Source organism: Zosterops lateralis (assembly GCF_965231275.1).
Source record: "Zosterops lateralis genome assembly, chromosome: 18".
NCBI classification, from domain to species: Eukaryota; Metazoa; Chordata; class Aves; order Passeriformes; family Zosteropidae; genus Zosterops; species Zosterops lateralis.
Window position 1 is genome coordinate 1,266,192 of NC_139778.1, and position 16,782 is coordinate 1,282,973.

Sequence of the window (16,782 nt, forward strand, 5' to 3'; positions counted from 1 at the left end):
AAAGCTCTTAAACCTATTCACTATTGTTCAGGAAAACGTTCCCCTCTCCTCTGTTTCTGTACTTGTATGGCAAGTTGCCATCTGTCTGTCCCACCCCCCTCAGGTTATGTTCTGTTTGTCCTACACGCCTGGAGCAGTAACAGACAGAAATGCATTAGAATATTGTGGCCAAAAGTAGTCTTGACATGTTTTAATACTATAATTACAGATGGTAAACAGCTGGAAAAGTTTTCAAATGCAGCTTTCTGGCCTGAACGCTTAACTTGTTTTGCCTGTGGTTATAAATTTAATAGTGAATTTTATTTTAAATGGGGAAAAATGCTGGAAATTAGTGTTCTCAGAGCAGCTATGTGACTTCTTCCTCCTTAATACCAGCTGCATGTAGATTTTGTGTGGTAGTATACTTTTAACTTGGGTCTGTGAGCACAGAAGTGTTTTTCCAAAGGTTAAGGGCAATCAATAGATGAAAGAAATACCAATTTATATCAGTAGCTGATAAAAAATTTGAATGAATATTTAAATATGATGAATTAAATAAATTTCAAGTGAAACTATAGATTGATCTAGTTAGTAAGGCTATGTTTGTTTAAAAGGGGAGGAAACCCAAACACAGAACAAATACTTCCCAACTCTAAAACCAAAACAGGATTTCATATCCAGTAAATTTTTAAGATATTTTAAAGTTTTAGACAGTCAGATGGTTTAAGAAATAGATTTTTTTAGTTTTTTTAATGTGCTTTTGCTCCCCCGGACTATTTATTTAATGGATTTGAGGGGTTTGGGGAAGGTATTCTTTTTCTTTTCTGCACTTCTAATTTTCTTTCAGAATTACATTAATTAGAATTCACTTTTTTCAGTCTTTATTCATTTTAAAAAAGAGAGAAAAATACAGGATGAAGGAATCTAATTGTAGAAGAATTGTTTTTATTTTTTAACACCAGTCAGATTTTAGAACTGAGCATTTAAAAGTTCCTAAAGGTTTCTGTAAGTGTTTCAGTGCACCATTTCAGATCAGTTTAGGTTTTTAAAATATGTGTTTCCATTCTGCTCACTGTGGCATTTTCAGATATTTTTGGGGGTGCTGGGAAAGCAGAAGAGGTTCTTTGCTTTCTGCTCAACAAGCAGTGAAATAAATTGACATTGCTTCAGTTTAATTGGAACATTTCTTTAGTGCTGACAGTCACATAATAAGCTTCATTTCCAAAATCAGCCTCTTCTGCAAACTTCATTTACTGCACAGACTTGCAACACACCTGACCTCTGTTCTAACACATCAAAAGATGTTTATTAGAAAATTTCTTTCAAACTAATCTGGGAAAAAAAAAAAAAAAGCAATGTGAACTGTTTTGGTACCCATTTAATATCCTCTCTTTTGAGGATTGTGAAGCAGATCAGCTTTGTGGCACGTCCTGCAAATAAGGAAATGTGCTGGACCCTCTGCCTAAGGCCAGGCCCCTCACAATGCAGCTCTGTTGATGCTTTAAGCTTTAGCTTTTGTGTTTTTCACATTCTGTGCTGCCCAGGGATGTAGTTCTGAGCTTTACATTAAGTGCTAGTAAGCTCTTTCCACAGAGTAGGAGACAAAATAAATCTTTTTCTGCTGAAGACCAAGGACAACAAGTACCGCTTTCAGGCCCAAAAGCACAAACAACAGTGGACTGAAGAGAGAAATAAGCAGAATGAGACCTAAAGCTGTAATTGGACAATTAACCCCAATATGCAAATGGAGCAAAACTTAGAAAAGTGTGAGATTTTGTGACCATTCTAAGTCCACCTTGTGGCTCTTGTCCTGCCCAAGGTATACCCTTAAAGACCCTGCAATAAATATTTACTTTATTCTCTAGTTCTGTTTCAGGTCAGCCTTCCCAAGGCATCACTGTCAGCCACTGAAGGGCAGCTTTTCTTCCTCCTTTTTGTTCCTTCTTATCCAGTGAAACGGTCTCAGACCCTCTTTTGACACAATCTCAGCTTCTGTAGCCTGTCTTTTGTTCCCCACATGCCTGAGAGTTGTGGGAAATCTAAAGCAAAGCAGGAACTGTTACAATAGTGGGAATCCTTGGAATCCACTGTGGGGTTTCTCATTCCAGCAGTTGCAGATGCTGGAACATTGTCTGATGTTTTGAATTTTGTAACTCAGACTGATTTTACTTTACTTATTTTGCTGCCTCCTTTGTTGTGCTAAACTACTTCACAATTAATGACTTAAATTGGAATAATATTTCTGAAAGGTCAGGATAACTGTAATGTGAGAATTAGGCACAAAGGTTTTTGTGACAAGGAGCATCTTTCTACACCTGGACTGGAAAGGTTCCTGCCAATTAGAATTGTTTGTTGTTTGAACATTGTGATTTTGACATTGTAAAATTTACCAAAGAGAGTTTGCTGATTAATTGGTAAATAAAATCCTTTCTTCATTAACTTTTTTCAAAGTAAATAAACAAAATCAAAAATATGTCCAAAAATGCTTAACTTTTGCTTTTCAGCACTACCTGCCATATATTTGCATGTATTTTGTATGCAGATAATAATTCTGCCAAGGTTATGTTTAATTTGTGAAAGAAAGCACGTGTGGTTGTGACTTGACTTTTTATAATGCTAAAATGTGAAAATTATTCCATCACTTGTAGACATTTTTATCTTCTGCCTCTACTATACTTAAAGCTGTACTAGTTGACTGCAGTCATTTTTTTTTCTGCTTTACATTGTTCTGCCTGAACAAACACTTTGCTTATCTCAGTTCTAGGCCTGGCTGATATTTTTCCTTTTCAGGGCTGGCCACAGCATCCTCTGAATGGCATTGGACACAATGGTTTTGTCTCTTGCTAGCAGGAAGAATGAATCCTTTTGTGCACTGAGCACACTACTGACCTGGGGATTTTTTTGTTTCTTTTGAGGGTTACTGCATAAACCTTTGGAATTTCCAAATGCTTTTTGCTATAGGCAAGTAGAAAGAGTGAAGAAGTTAAAATTTGGGATGAGAATTTGCTTTGGTAGCACAAGCTTTTTTGCAGCTTTAGGATGAAGTAGAGTGTTGAACTGATGTTGGGTAAAACTACACAATATTTAGCTGAGCCAGTTGTAACATTGGTAATTCCCTGACCCAGTTCTTTTCTCTTACATAAATCCATGTGGTTTCTGTGATCTTCAGGAATAAAATCCCCAATGATTTGAGAAGAGTTGCCTGAGGCTTACTATTTACAATTTTGCAAATACTTCAGTTGTTGATTTAGCTGTTTGCTGTTGTAGAAATTGTGGTTATATCTTGGAGAAGAAGGTGCAAAATGATATTTTTAATAGTGGTTGCTGAAAACTGAAGTAAGGAAACACTTTTGTCTTACACTTCTGCTGGTGTTTCATTTCTGTAAAACTTTGCTACAGCTTAGCTGTAGTATAAATCAATAACTGCTATTTAAAGCCATGAAATTGATTTGGCAATTGTGAAATGAGGAATTATTGGGTGCTGTGGAACAAGCAATACAATACAATACAAAACAATAATTCCGGGCTGTGCTGCGCTGCACATCTAATGGAGCAGTTTGAACCTGGAATTTCACTACTTCAGGAGAATAAACTGTGGGACACCTGAGATGGCTGATGAACTCTGCCTGTCTTTCCAACAGGAAGGAACATCCCATATCCCTGGGCATCTTCCCATTACCTGCAGGAGATGCTCTCCTCTAATGGAGCACTTTGAACCTGGAATTTCACTACTTCCCTGCTGATTTTAGAGGTCTGCAGGAGAATAAACTGTGAGACTATCTGAGATGGCTGATGAACTCTACCTGTCTTTCCAACAGGAAGGAACGTCCCATATCCCTGGGCATCTTCCCATTACCTGCAGGAGATGCTCTGCTCACCCCCGAGGCTCAGAGGGAGGCGGCGGAAACACCCGCAGCAGAGCACTGGAAATTCCACGAGCTGAGCCAGCCAAGGTCCCACACCAGCCTCAAGGTGAGCACAGCCTGCCTGCCTTGTGTGGAGTGTGGAAAAACTCCCATAACAGATGGTAGATCTTTGGGAGGATGGAAAAAAACCTCACCAAATTGAAAGAAAGGAGGTAGACCCTTAAAACATCTTTGTATAAGCCAAGTGCGTTGCTTACTCCAGTGAGCTTTGAGGGAACTTTCTTAGTACAAGAAACAAAGTTTTGGGGGCATTTTCCAAATGAGTGGTAATACAGGTTAATTTTCCTCTTATTCTCAGCAGTGGGTCTTTTCTTGCTGACTAAGGGCCCTTTCCAAAGGTTCCAATTTGTTTTTCCACACTAGATATGTCAGTAGGCAGTGAGTGCAGTCTAATTAGTTTCATTAATGCTGCTTTAGAAGGAGTTTTCCTCTTAAGAGAACTTAATACCTGCCTAGCAGGGATATATTAACTGTTCAGAACTACAAAAACTATTTGGAAGTAATAGGAATTCATTTATTTATCATGGAAGTCATAAGGAGGTAATTGGAAGAGTAAGTAGTGGTTAATTATAAGGATATCCAAGTGACAATGTGAGTTTGCTTCTAAAAAATTGTCACTTAAAAGGATGCTAGTCAAGAGGTTGGATTTTGAGTATGTCCTTTAACATCAGTAAATTGGTGGATTTTAGGAAAGCTGAGTGAAATATGTACACTAAATACAAGTTACCACTAACAGTAGATGGAGATGAGGTGGAAAGGGAAGCTTCTCATTCCATCTTTCCCTTCAGAAAATTGGCTAATCCATATTGTCAAAATAGATTTCTTGGTCTAATTCTTCTAAAAAATAATGCCCTGCTAAAATGAGAATTCACAAAATAGCACAAAGTGTAGTTATTCAAATCTGTTTATTCAGAATAAGTTCTTTGAGTCCAAAGGAACATCTTTACTTTGTAGCTGTGAGTGTGAAATACTTCTGAAGGGAAACTGTTGAATAACTTGATATATTGAAGTCAAAACCAGCATTTGAAACTTTTTTCTCTAATACTTTTCTTCTGAATATTTTTAACATCCAGTACAAGGCACAAACAAGATTCTGCTGCTTTCCAGCCTCTATTTTCCATTCATGCCTGAAACTTTCCTTAATGGTCAATGTTTCCTCCAAAAGTTTCACAAAGAGGAGATGGCAGAGATGAAAAAATCTGAGTATTTTGTATCTTGTGCAATAGTGACATTGCTGGACATCATTGTAAGATGGCACACAATTATGTACCAGTCATTCTTTTCTATTCATTCCTGCACAGCATTGCAGATGAGTTATCATTCAGATTTAATTATTGAATTTTTAAACTATTTTTTCTTTTTTTTTTTTTTTTTTTTTGTTCGGGAAAAGTCTTCTGGCAACATGACAAAGAAAGTCAATTTTGCTAAGTCAACACAGCACTGACTTTCAAATGTTTAGGCTTTAAGAGATATTCTGATTAATTCAGTGTCACTTAATGAAATTGCTTTCTCTTTAGTTCTAGAACGAATATCTGTAATAGTTTAATCTGTGTGGTTTCCAAGAGTAAGCTCAAAAATATCATAGATAATAAAGTCAGAAATATAAAATAGATGGGATGATTTGAAATTCCTTTATGGAAAAGACCATTTTCTTCCCTGTTTTTTTCTTGTGCTATCAAGCTATTTTCCTTGAGCTTTGTGTGCGAAAGTCAGTGATCAGTTTGTGCTGCATCAGTTAGTGGATGCTCTTGGAATACAAAGATGTAGAAATGTTTAACCAGAGCCAGCAGCTCCGCTGAGGTTTTATTTCTCATTTGTGTGAGTTCTGGATGCCCTTGGTAAGGAGCACCACTTCCTCCCTTCTGTATCTGCTTGCTCAAGTATGAACCATTAGCCAGTGCCTCAACTTCACCCATTCAAAAGGCAATTGAGTGAATTGCAGAGTGTTTTTCTTTTATTTTATTTCTTTAGAGGTGTCTGTATTTCTGAATACTTTTGACAGAAAATCGAATATTAATAATTGGTTATTCTGCAATTTACTATGAAACAATGAGAGCTGTCAGTAATTGATAGGCAATTAGTGCTGTATTTTTGTTCTTAGGGCTTGTAAATTCATTGTGGAGATGTCACTATCAAGCAAGGTTTACATTTATGCTGTTATACATAAATGTGTGTTTTGCTCCCTGTCCCCACAAATAAAAATTTTGCCTTGGTAAGTTCCAAAAGGAGAAATCTCTAAGTTATAATTGATTCATAGTAATTTTATGCTAAGTACAAGTGAGACAACATATATCTACATGCAGGTCTCTTCTATTTTTTTATATGACCTTAAAATCCAGTTTCATTTCCTACTCAAAAAGGCATGCAGTCAATTTGTGCTTTGCAAAATCTAAACCTGTTTTATTCTTGACAAGTTCAGTCACATTTAAAAAAATGTCACAGACTTGTTCAGGAGCCTTTCTTTCACCTCTGATTCCCAAACAAACCTAGGAGAACTTTTTATAGAAAGTTACCATCCTTACCATCATTCTGTGATTATAATTCTATGAATTACTGCAGTTTTATATCAGTTAGATCCATGTTTGCATCAGTGGCTGCTTTTTAAGGTACCACGTATATTCTGAAGCATTAATTTTATAACAGCTTTGGAAAGATTAAGCAGTTCATTGTGCAGCTAGAAGGACTCTTAGAATGAGAATGCTGCTTGTTTTCTGGAAGACTTCACAGAAAAGTAGTGACTAAAATTATCAGCTGAGATCAAACATTATTATTAAAAATAAAGGCATTTTTATGTAGCTATAACTGCCTTAACAAGAGTGGAAGAGCCATAGGCTAAAGATGACTGTACTGGCTTAAAATATTATTTTTATTCATCTATCTTTACGTTTGGATAAATTTCAGTAAAATACAGTGATTTTTGTTGTCTGTTCCTTAGTTTATATACCCAACTCTTCAAATAACTCTTTGTTCATTTTTTACTGGTCCAATTCTAGGATGAGCTGTCTGATGTTAGCCAAGCAGGCTCCAAATGTACCACTCCAGCATCCACAGCTGCTTCAGATGTTCCTGCACTGGCTGCTGAAACCCCTCAAAAGGAAAATGTTGAAGGGCTTGCAAAGGACACAGAGATGTTGAATGAGAAGCTGGATGTGAGCAAGAATACTGAAGTCCAGGTAGCTCAAGAGACAAGAAATGTGTGCACTGGTGAGCTGCTTTAATTTTTTAATGTAGGGTTACTATGGACGTCTTATTTGATCACTTATTAATTATCTTTTGTTGTGCCACAAATGAGAATGGAGTTTTTGCTCAATATTTTAAGGTGTACAGAATATTGGTCAGAGATAAGTTTGTTGTTTATTGGTGATTTTAGTCCTTTTTCCTTCAGAATTAGAAATATTTATGATATTTCATTGGCAATAGAAAAGTCACAAAGAATCATGAAGTGTTGGACATCTTGGTTTCAGTTGTAGAAATAGTAGGAAATAACTGCTGTTGGATTATTTGTGTTAAAATGAGGAGAGACTTAGAAATTCCAGTGTCTGCAGTAGAGTATCAAAATCTGTGTCTCTTCATTTAATTACCCCAATAAGTCTTTGAACAGAAGTATCCTAAGTTGGCAATTGATTAAGAACTACTGCATGTAGTTAATATATCATGGTGATTTTGTTTATGGGCTTGTACCACTTGCTTTGCCCCAGGAGGAAATGAAAATGAAGAAAAATCTGAAGTTCAGGAAATCATTGAGTCAACTCCAGAACTGGATATGGATAAAGATCTCAGTGGATATAAAGGTTCCAGGTAAGTTGTGTGTTGCGATTTGAGGAAGAAGACGAATTTTAGAAAATTATTTAAAGATGCTGTTTATGGGAATTTTTCTTTTTTTTGTCTTTGTTTCATTCTTGTGATGAGAAGGATAAAATTACCCTGTATGGTGAATCTTAAGGGTGTAAGAGCTTTGTGTGAAAGGAGCTCCTTCTCTGACCAGAGGAATATTTTGACCTCCTACTATTCAGTTCTCTTGCATTCTTGTTATATTAAATGATTTCCAGTTTAGCTGAGCTGTCTGTTCTTCAGGCATTTGGGCTAAGTCCTGACACAACTGAATTTCTATAGGCCAAAACTTGATATGCTTTAATTTATTAAAATCCTGTCCAGCTCAATATCAGCTACTGCTTCAAGATTGAAGATCTTGATGGCAAAGCAGATCATTTATATTTGAAAATATAATCTAGAACTTGTAAGCCAACTGAAAGCTTGTGGGATTTGTTAGAGGGAACAGATGAACTCCTGGCAAAAAATACAGAGAAAGCTTTTCTTCATTATGGCAGTGTTATTTCCCTGCTTTTTCATGTCCTGTTTAATTCTCTGCCCAGCACTCCCACCAAAGGCATCAAGAACAAAGCATTTGACCGTAACACAGAGTCACTCTTTGAAGAGCTGTCATCTGCTGGTTCTGGCCTAATTGGAGACGTGGATGAAGGTGCAGATTTACTGGGTAAGAAAGGTTATTTAGAGATGCTGTATACAGCAATTTTCCTTTTCAGGAAGTGCGTAATTATTCTTGCTGGATTTATTGTTAGGCTTCATTTGCATTAAAATTAAATAGCATCCTAAGGTAGTCATTGGAATGGAAAACCAGAAGAAAGTGTTTGTTCTTTCTCTCTTTATAAAGATCTTAATCTTTTGGGGCACTTCCTACACTGTTCTCCATTTCTCCCATGTTGTTCTCTTACATAAGGATTTTTATCTCAAGGAAGGATTTTGTCTTGAACTAGTTTTAGATAATTTTATTCAGGTCATGCCTGATCTGTAGTAGCCCAGCTTTATCACCTCCTTAGGGATTTTAGCTTGAAAGAGAATTGCAGCAAATGAAATGGTGGCAATTTGAGAATCAAACTGTTAATTGATAGGGGAGGGGAAACTCACATTTCTCCTTTCCCTAAGCAGCTTGCTGTTACTTCTGTGCTGACTGAAAAAAAATTAAGTTTTGAGTTGACCAAGACCAAAAAGGTCATAGCAAGGTATTTTTTGCTGTATAACTGTTCAGGCCTCATTTTGAAATAATGAAAGCTGGTTCTGTGAAATGTATAAAATGCAGATGTCACTCTCAGATGCTTTTGAAATGGGTTGTGTGCAGACAATCAAGGACAGAGGCCTGTTTGCTTCTGTCCTCTGACCCTGAAAAAATGCAGATTGTTTAAAACTCCTGTGTGCAATCTGGATTTCTGGTTGTTCAATGTTCCTCCAGAAATTTATTTTCCATCAAACAGGTGACATTTCTGCAGGTATTACTCACTAGGAGTAATGGGCCTATGTCCAGGCTGAGATGGTTTTGCTTTGTTGTTGCTCTGAGCAGTGAGACTCTCCACATCCTTACTGCAGCATATTCCATCCAAAACTCTTGGATGTCATTCCATTCTCACAGGGATTAATCACACATTCTGCATGCAAAAATACAGATATTGAAGAAGTATTAACATGGAGCAACATCCATCCCTTAGCTGTGATAAATTATAAAAGAAATCAAACTGTTTTCAGGATGTCCTGATTCTAATGCTTTGTTTTTCATGGGCAAAAAATAATGTACTTTTTAGTATAACTTACTAAAGGTTTGTCAGTGAGTTTATTACTAGTTTCTGTAAATTTATTGCTGAAAACACCAGTGTGTGCAAACTAAGCCCAGGGTTATACCTGCCTTTGTTATGCAGAACTTGTTGTTCTAAAAAATTTATTTTAGAATTGTCGTTTAACTTTGAGGACCAGAAAAGCCACACCTCCATCCAGGATAGTGTGTTTAAAGCATTTGCACCTGTTCTAAGTGAGCATTAAAGTTCAGTATGGAATTGTGTAAAAATAGTTAATTGGGATTCTCCAATCTGTTTTCTCTTGGGCTGCATACCCAGGGGAATATTCTGGTGTGTATGCTTCTTTTTTCAAAAACTCCTTGAAATCTGTTGCTTCTCCAGTTAGGCATTCTTGGCTGCTGCTCTCATGAAATATGTTCTCTGTATTTTTTCCCTGCTTGGTATCTTTTTTTTTTTTGCTGTTGCACTCTGGCTTTGTAGTTTTTTTTTTCTTGCATTATAATAGATCCTGAAACCTGTTGGATATTATCCTACGTACTTTTATCTGGGAATATTGAAAATGTTTAAAAACTAATAGCAACTTGAGTAAAATCTCTTAATGGCTGTAGTATAAGGGATTTCTCCAGATACTGATAAATTAACCATGGCTGATCTAAGTTACTTCAGTAAATGTCATTTAGTTTTAATGCAAAACCCAGAGAGGGAAATGTCAAAAGAGGGAACTTTGACTTGCATGTCTATTTATAGATACCTTTTTTTCTTTGTTATCCAAATATCTTTAAAGTCTTCTGCTGCCAAAGTTGCTTAGAAGATTGCGTTCCTTAAGTATTTTAAAAGGCCTCCACCATTAAGATACCTTTTTCATTCATTATGTTAATCTTGAATTAACATCATATCTGCTTATCTGTGTGGTAATTATTTTGCTGTGCAAGATGCAAAATAATTATTTTCTCCTGAAATTACTTTTTTAAAAATTCTGAAAATTATATAATGTATGCAAAAAATAGGGTGAGAAATTAATTTCCAGAAATTTAAGTAACACTGAAGGAGTTACTTGAGAAGTTCTGTTCACTTTTTTTCCATAATAGCATATTAATTGAAAACTTCTGAATGGCTTAGAATTTCTTCCAAGGGCTGTGCTTTTAAATTATTTCACAGAAAATGAGAGACTTTTATTAAGTTACTGATTTTTATAAGAGGTTTCACCAATGGAAATGGTTGTGACAAACTTAAATTCTTCAACATCAGTCTTCTGTATAAATCCTGCTTCTAATCACATCATATCATATCATATCTGAAGAAAAAACTTCAGGTTTTTGGTGGTGGCTTTGTTTTAATTCACTCTTACTTCCTAAGTCTAAATCTTTTATTGCTCCTCACTCATACTACACCTCACATAAAATGTTTCTTGTTCTTGTTTTTGCTCTACATGGAATGCATGGGCTTTAAGACCATAATTTCTTTGGTAAGGTATCATTTGCTCTGGGGAAATCTGCAGGGCTTTTCACAATCTCAGCTTTATTCAGCATGTCTTGTGTCTAGAACTGATCCACTTTGATGGTGTAAAAGACAGTTGAGCATTTTAAACTTAATTTTCTGTGGTCTAATACTTCTGCAACATATGCTGTGTTTGATTTTTGACTTAATACTGTAACATACAAATATACAGAGTCCAGCACTGGCCTGTGCTTGGTCAGGGATGTTTTTGGGCTTTAATTGACATCAGATTGGGAGAAGGTGGGGGGAAGATAATTGTAGAAGGTAGGTTGGACCTGAAACTTCAGATAGCTCACAGTCCTTCTGACAAATTTGTCATATTTAAAATTCAGTTGACTTTAGACAATAACAAAATATAAGTTTTGTAAAAACAACCATTTTATATGCTGATTTCATGTATTTGTTTCCTTTGGAAAGGAATGGGGCGTGAGGTTGAAAACCTTATTTTGGAAAACACTCAGCTGCTGGAGACAAAGTAAGTGAGAATGTTTATGTAAAAAAATACTGACTTCCAGTTATTTCATTATATCTTCAATATTCTGATACAGAATTGTAACTATACAAATGTGATTTCAGTTGTAAGAGTAGTGGGGGTGTGAGTATTTTGAATTTGTAGGTGTATTTGTCTGAGTTGGTCTTCTTCTAGAAATTAAAGACCTAAGAAGCAAAATGTGCTTTTATCCTTGTAAACTGATTTATCACTACTATCATCTAATAGAGAGAATGTGAATGTGTTTGAATGTTGGAGATTTGGGGGGACATGGTTTGCTCTCCAAGGAAGCTGTGTTGTTTTACAGCAGCTCTGTATAAGAAATGTGTAGATCTTCAAAAATAAAACCAGGCTGAAGCTGAACTGCGAGACCATGGTCATCTTTTTAACCGTGTGTTTTTAATGTTTGTGTAGAAATGCACTGAATGTAGTGAAGAATGATTTAATAGCAAAGGTGGATGAATTGACCTGTGAAAAGGATGTACTACAAGGTGAATTAGAGGCTGTAAAACAAGCAAAACAAAAGCTTGAAGAGAAGAATAAAGAACTGGAAGAAGAGCTGAGAAAGTAAGTTTAATTCTGTGTTTGTCAAAAAGAAAAAAAAAGAAGAAAAAACTCTACTGTGGTATTTAATGCAATTTTTTTTTTTTTTGTATTTAGAGCTCGTGCAGAAGCAGAGGAAGCAAGACAGAAGGCTAAGGATGATGATGATGTAGGTGTATATGTGTGTGTAATTCAATGGGACATTAGAAATCCATGTGTTTAGTGAATGTTATTAAAACTTACTGCTTAATAAGTAGTGGTAAAGCTCATCCAGAAGATAAAAGAGCACAAGTAAACTTAAACTGACAGTGCTTAGTTTGCTTGCTTTCCTCTCTGCCCTCTATTATCACACTTTGTTTGAAGAGCTGTTTTCATTCACAATATATCACATACAAAGGGATGGGAGGAGAGGATGGTAAAACTCAGATTTCCAAAGCCCCTAACTATGTGAAATCTGGAATTTTGCCCTAGCCTGGCTGTTAGCAGGAGGCAGAGGGTGGCTCTGCAGTGCCCTGTGCTCTCCTCTATCCCTGCCACGTTTGTTTCCTTGTGTGCCCAGAGCGACGTCCCCACGGCACAGCGGAAACGCTTCACCCGCGTGGAAATGGCCCGAGTGCTGATGGAGAGGAACCAGTACAAGGAGAGGCTGATGGAGCTGCAGGAGGCTGTTCGATGGACTGAGATGATAAGGTGAAAGAGTTCTAATCTGGTCAGCAGGTTCATTGCTTTCTGCTCGTTTTCCTCATGCCCACGAGGAATGTTGTTTTTAAGTTGTGGACATAAATTTGTCAGAATATTTCTTTGTGAGACCTCAGTGAAGATGTGTTACTTAATGTGATGTGAAATACACATATTTTTTTTCAAGGGATGCTTATTTTGGAACAGCTACAGAAGTTGGTAATTGTAAATAACATTAATCTGATGGGCAGTAGAAATTACTCTGTGTGTACACATACCTTGTGATGTCAAAAAGGGATAATGTAGTCTTCAGGCTGAGCATAATTCCTTTGGAAGGACTTGGGTTGTTCAAGATGAAACAGTTTAAAGTTGTGCAAGGTGTGTTAAATAGAAGCAGTAAAGATGGTGATTTGGTCTCATTTGCATCCTGAATATTGAGTTGTTTGGAAGGTATGGTTTAAAAACCTAAATCTTCTGCCTCAGCCCAGCTTATCCTTGTGCCTGACACAGGTACCAGAGGCTGTGGTGCTGCCTGCTGGCCACAGACAGCAGTGACATGGAATTATTCCCATTGTCCTCATGCCTGTGACCCTTTGGGAGGAAAAAAAAATACACATTCCCAACAGCCATGGCTTGTTCTTCTGTAACTATTGTCTGCTGTAGAAATCCTCTCCTATCTCTTATCTATGGCTATGGGAACACTCACTTTATCAATTATTTACTGGTGTATTGAAGATTAATAGGCTTTAAAACAAAAAGCAATGCTTAAAATATTAAATAGGCAACAGAATAATTTAAAATGGTTTGGTGCCTTTCTTTGAGCTTTTTTTATTACAAAGTATTATGCAGATTTGTCTCTTCTGTCTGAAAAGTTGCCAGTTTGTTTGGGATGCAAAGAAATGTGGATGAAGTTTATTAAGTAGCTTTTTTTCCTCTAGTGGGAATTTCAAGATTGTCCTCTGATAAGTAAAGAAGTAGCAGTGTGAAAAAACAGGCTTTGTTGTTTTCAAGATACTATCCTTTTTTAAAAGGAGTTACACACTGTTCTATTCCTTTTTCTTTTTTACATATTACTGACTCAGTAAACTTGGAATTCATTTCTTGTAGAGCATCCAGAGAAAATCCAGCCATGCAAGAGAAGAAAAGATCAAGCATTTGGCAATTGTGAGTATAGAAACACAACTCACTGGCAGAAATAAAGACAGACCCTAACCAATTAATGGGCACATTTGTGGATGTTAGCTAATTATTTTTTGGCAGATGAAGATATCTTAACACTTCTCCTCTTATTACCCAGCATGGCATGTGTGGATTGCATTTATTTCAGCTTCTTTTCCCTCTGTGAAGTACAGCTTACTGATTGTTACATTCTCCTCGCTGACTTCAAGCTCTTTAAATCTAAATCAGTGTTTTTCACAAAAAGATATTTGTTAAATAATCCTTTTGATGTTGTGATTTGCTGATAACTGTTTTATCTTGTTGCATAGAAAATAGTGAGGTTTTTAAAATTCTCTCTGCACGAACTAATATCCTTCATAGAATTGTCTTCCAGGTGTGTTCTTCACATCCTAATTTTCTTGGTTCCCTGTAGGTGTTAATTCAAGGTGAAATTCCCATTGAATTTGATAAATGGGATAATAATCCTTTAAGAATTTTTCTTAGAGATGTGAGTCTTTGTGCTTTGAGAGTGTTGCTGAGTGTGTGGTGGTGGCTGCTGCTATGTTGATCTCCAGTTTCTTATTTTAACTGTTTTGAGCAGGCTGGCATATGCTGTGTTTTGCCTGCACAGTCAAATTTGGATGTATCTGACAAATCTTGACTCTTGTTCTTTTTCTCTTCTTCTAGTTTTAGTAGGCTCTTCAGTTCATCCAGCAATACAGCAAAGAAACCAGAACCTCCTGTCAACGTTAAATATAATGCTCCAACCTCGCACATTACTCCATCAGTCAAGAAAAGAAGCAGCACCTTATCTCAATTACCCAGTGACAAATCTAAAGCCTTTGAATTCCTCAGTGAAGAGTAAGACATTTTTGTTTTATACTAGTAGATATGCTCTATCAAGTGTTCACTCTTTTAGTCCTCTGAGACTATTAGCATGCTGGTAGGTGAAGTGTATAATGTTCTCCTGAAGTGAGTGTTGATTCATAAAGACTCAAGAGAGTGCAGAATGAAATGTGCAGCAGTGGGTAAATACTTTGAGCACCTGGCTGAAATATTTTACTTGGTGAATACCACTGTCTTTCAAAAAAGTGCATTTAATCACAGGAGGCAACACTTGGTGCACTTTTATGTGCAAATGTTGTAGCTGGGCAATACCTGTACAGGTACTTAAGGTTCACTTAAGAGTCAGGCTAACAAGAATCTGTAATTATTTTTTTCTCCTGTGCTTTGTTTTGGCAATATATTCCTCTGCATTACAACTTTCAAAGCTCCTACTAGAGGTACACAACCCAAGTTCATTTCTTTTAAGTATGCTGGCAATAGAATTTCTGGTTTTGCCTGGTTTTCAGCAATCCCTTAAAAATATCCCACAGGAAACCTGGTATTCTGATAGGTGAAAAAACCTAGGGATATCCTTGGTAACCCAATGCTTCCACATTGATCTTGGTTATTGAGTTTAACAGCAATTCCCATTACACAAGAGATTCTAAAGAGTATGAATAAGAAGTTCTTCAATCCTGATTCTTGCCCAGAACTGAAGCCAGTTTAGCCTCACGGCGGGAGCAGAAGAGGGAGCAGTATCGCCAAGTGAAGGCTCATGTCCAGAAAGAGGATGGCAGAGTGCAGGCTTTTGGCTGGAGTCTACCTCAGAAGTACAAACAGGTAGGATGTTTTCAAGTGTAATAGTAACAGCTTTATATTTTGTCATGTTTGAATAGGGTATGATTTGAGTGATTCCAGCTTTGTTTTTGTTGAATTTAGCAGTAAAGAATCTTCCTAAAGAAAGCAGTAATGCAAAACTCTTAATTGTGTTTAATAAAGTCTGAGCAACTAATTCCAAAGATTGTAAAGCTCTTTTGAAGGTAAAACTTCCCCTGTTTGTTTGTTTGTTTGTTTGTTTTTTATCTAGGTGGCAAATGGTGGACAGGGTGAAAATAAGATGAAGAACTTGCCTGTACCTGTTTACCTGAGGCCTTTGGATGAGAAGGATACCTCTATGAAGGTAGGATATTTCCAGTGATGATAGAGAGACTTGGGCAAACTATAGCTTGAATATTTTTGTTTTGGACTCAATTACATTCTTTTTCAATTTTCTTTTTAAAACATAGTGAAGAAGAATTTATGTCTCAGTAAAATGTGCATTACTTTAATTGTAATTAATGACTTAAAATGGAACTTCAGATATATAATAATGTCAATATCACTTAGCATATTTACCAATGCTTTTGTCTCTTTTAAGTTTGAGATTCAAGTGAAATATTTCTTTTTTCTCCCAAGCTGTGGTGTGCTGTAGGGGTCAACCTGTCAGGAGGGAAGACACGAGATGGAGGCTCTGTGGTTGGTGCCAGTGTATTCTACAATGATGTGACTAATGTGGATGCAGATGGCAACAAGCAGCAAACAGGATCCCAGAGTAGCTTAGATAAACTGGACCAGGAGCTCAAGGTAAGGTCATTGCAAGGTACATTTAATAAGTTACATAGTTACATGTCTTTACTGTGTAACTGTAGAGTAATAAAGAATTTTTTTATTGAGATTCATTGGTAACAAATAGATTTTGCTTGGTTAGTCATTAGCCCAGGATGTTTGGGCTTTTGAATCCAACTATTAAATACTTTTTTCTTTTGCTGGCAAATCTCAGGAGCAAATCAACTATATCAAAATGATGTATTGCTTATACCAATGCTGCCTTGTTTAAAAACCATTTGTGACACAACTGTTCATGTTCTAACTGCCATGAATGGAATTCATATTAAGGGCATAAAAACAAAGTCGTGATTCTGAAGTGCTTTGGGATATCCCATTAACCTGTAGAAATACTGAGTATGGCAGTTGTCATGTCAATAATGTTATTATTTTATACTGATTTAACTGATAATTATGCAGTGTAATTATAATATTTTATATATTTTTAATAGAAGTA

General features: G+C 36.4%; 1 protein-coding gene across 4 annotated transcripts in view; it reads left to right on the plus strand.

The window, feature by feature from the left end:
- Positions 1-16,782, plus strand: part of SPAG9 (sperm associated antigen 9) — a 56,741-nt gene that overhangs the window by 25,359 nt on the left and 14,600 nt on the right. For all 4 annotated transcript variants that reach the window (XM_083874654.1, XM_083874652.1, XM_083874653.1 and 1 more), the window contains exons 5-17: positions 3,798-3,951; positions 6,899-7,109; positions 7,604-7,703; positions 8,279-8,400; positions 11,405-11,462; positions 11,892-12,044; positions 12,138-12,189; positions 12,580-12,710; positions 13,806-13,862; positions 14,544-14,717; positions 15,392-15,521; positions 15,769-15,861; positions 16,137-16,304. In XM_083874654.1, coding sequence (XP_083730780.1) covers positions 3,798-3,951; positions 6,899-7,109; positions 7,604-7,703; positions 8,279-8,400; positions 11,405-11,462; positions 11,892-12,044; positions 12,138-12,189; positions 12,580-12,710; positions 13,806-13,862; positions 14,544-14,717; positions 15,392-15,521; positions 15,769-15,861; positions 16,137-16,304 — 1,603 coding nt within the window. The remainder of the gene's footprint in view (positions 1-3,797; positions 3,952-6,898; positions 7,110-7,603; positions 7,704-8,278; positions 8,401-11,404; positions 11,463-11,891; positions 12,045-12,137; positions 12,190-12,579; positions 12,711-13,805; positions 13,863-14,543; positions 14,718-15,391; positions 15,522-15,768; positions 15,862-16,136; positions 16,305-16,782) is intronic.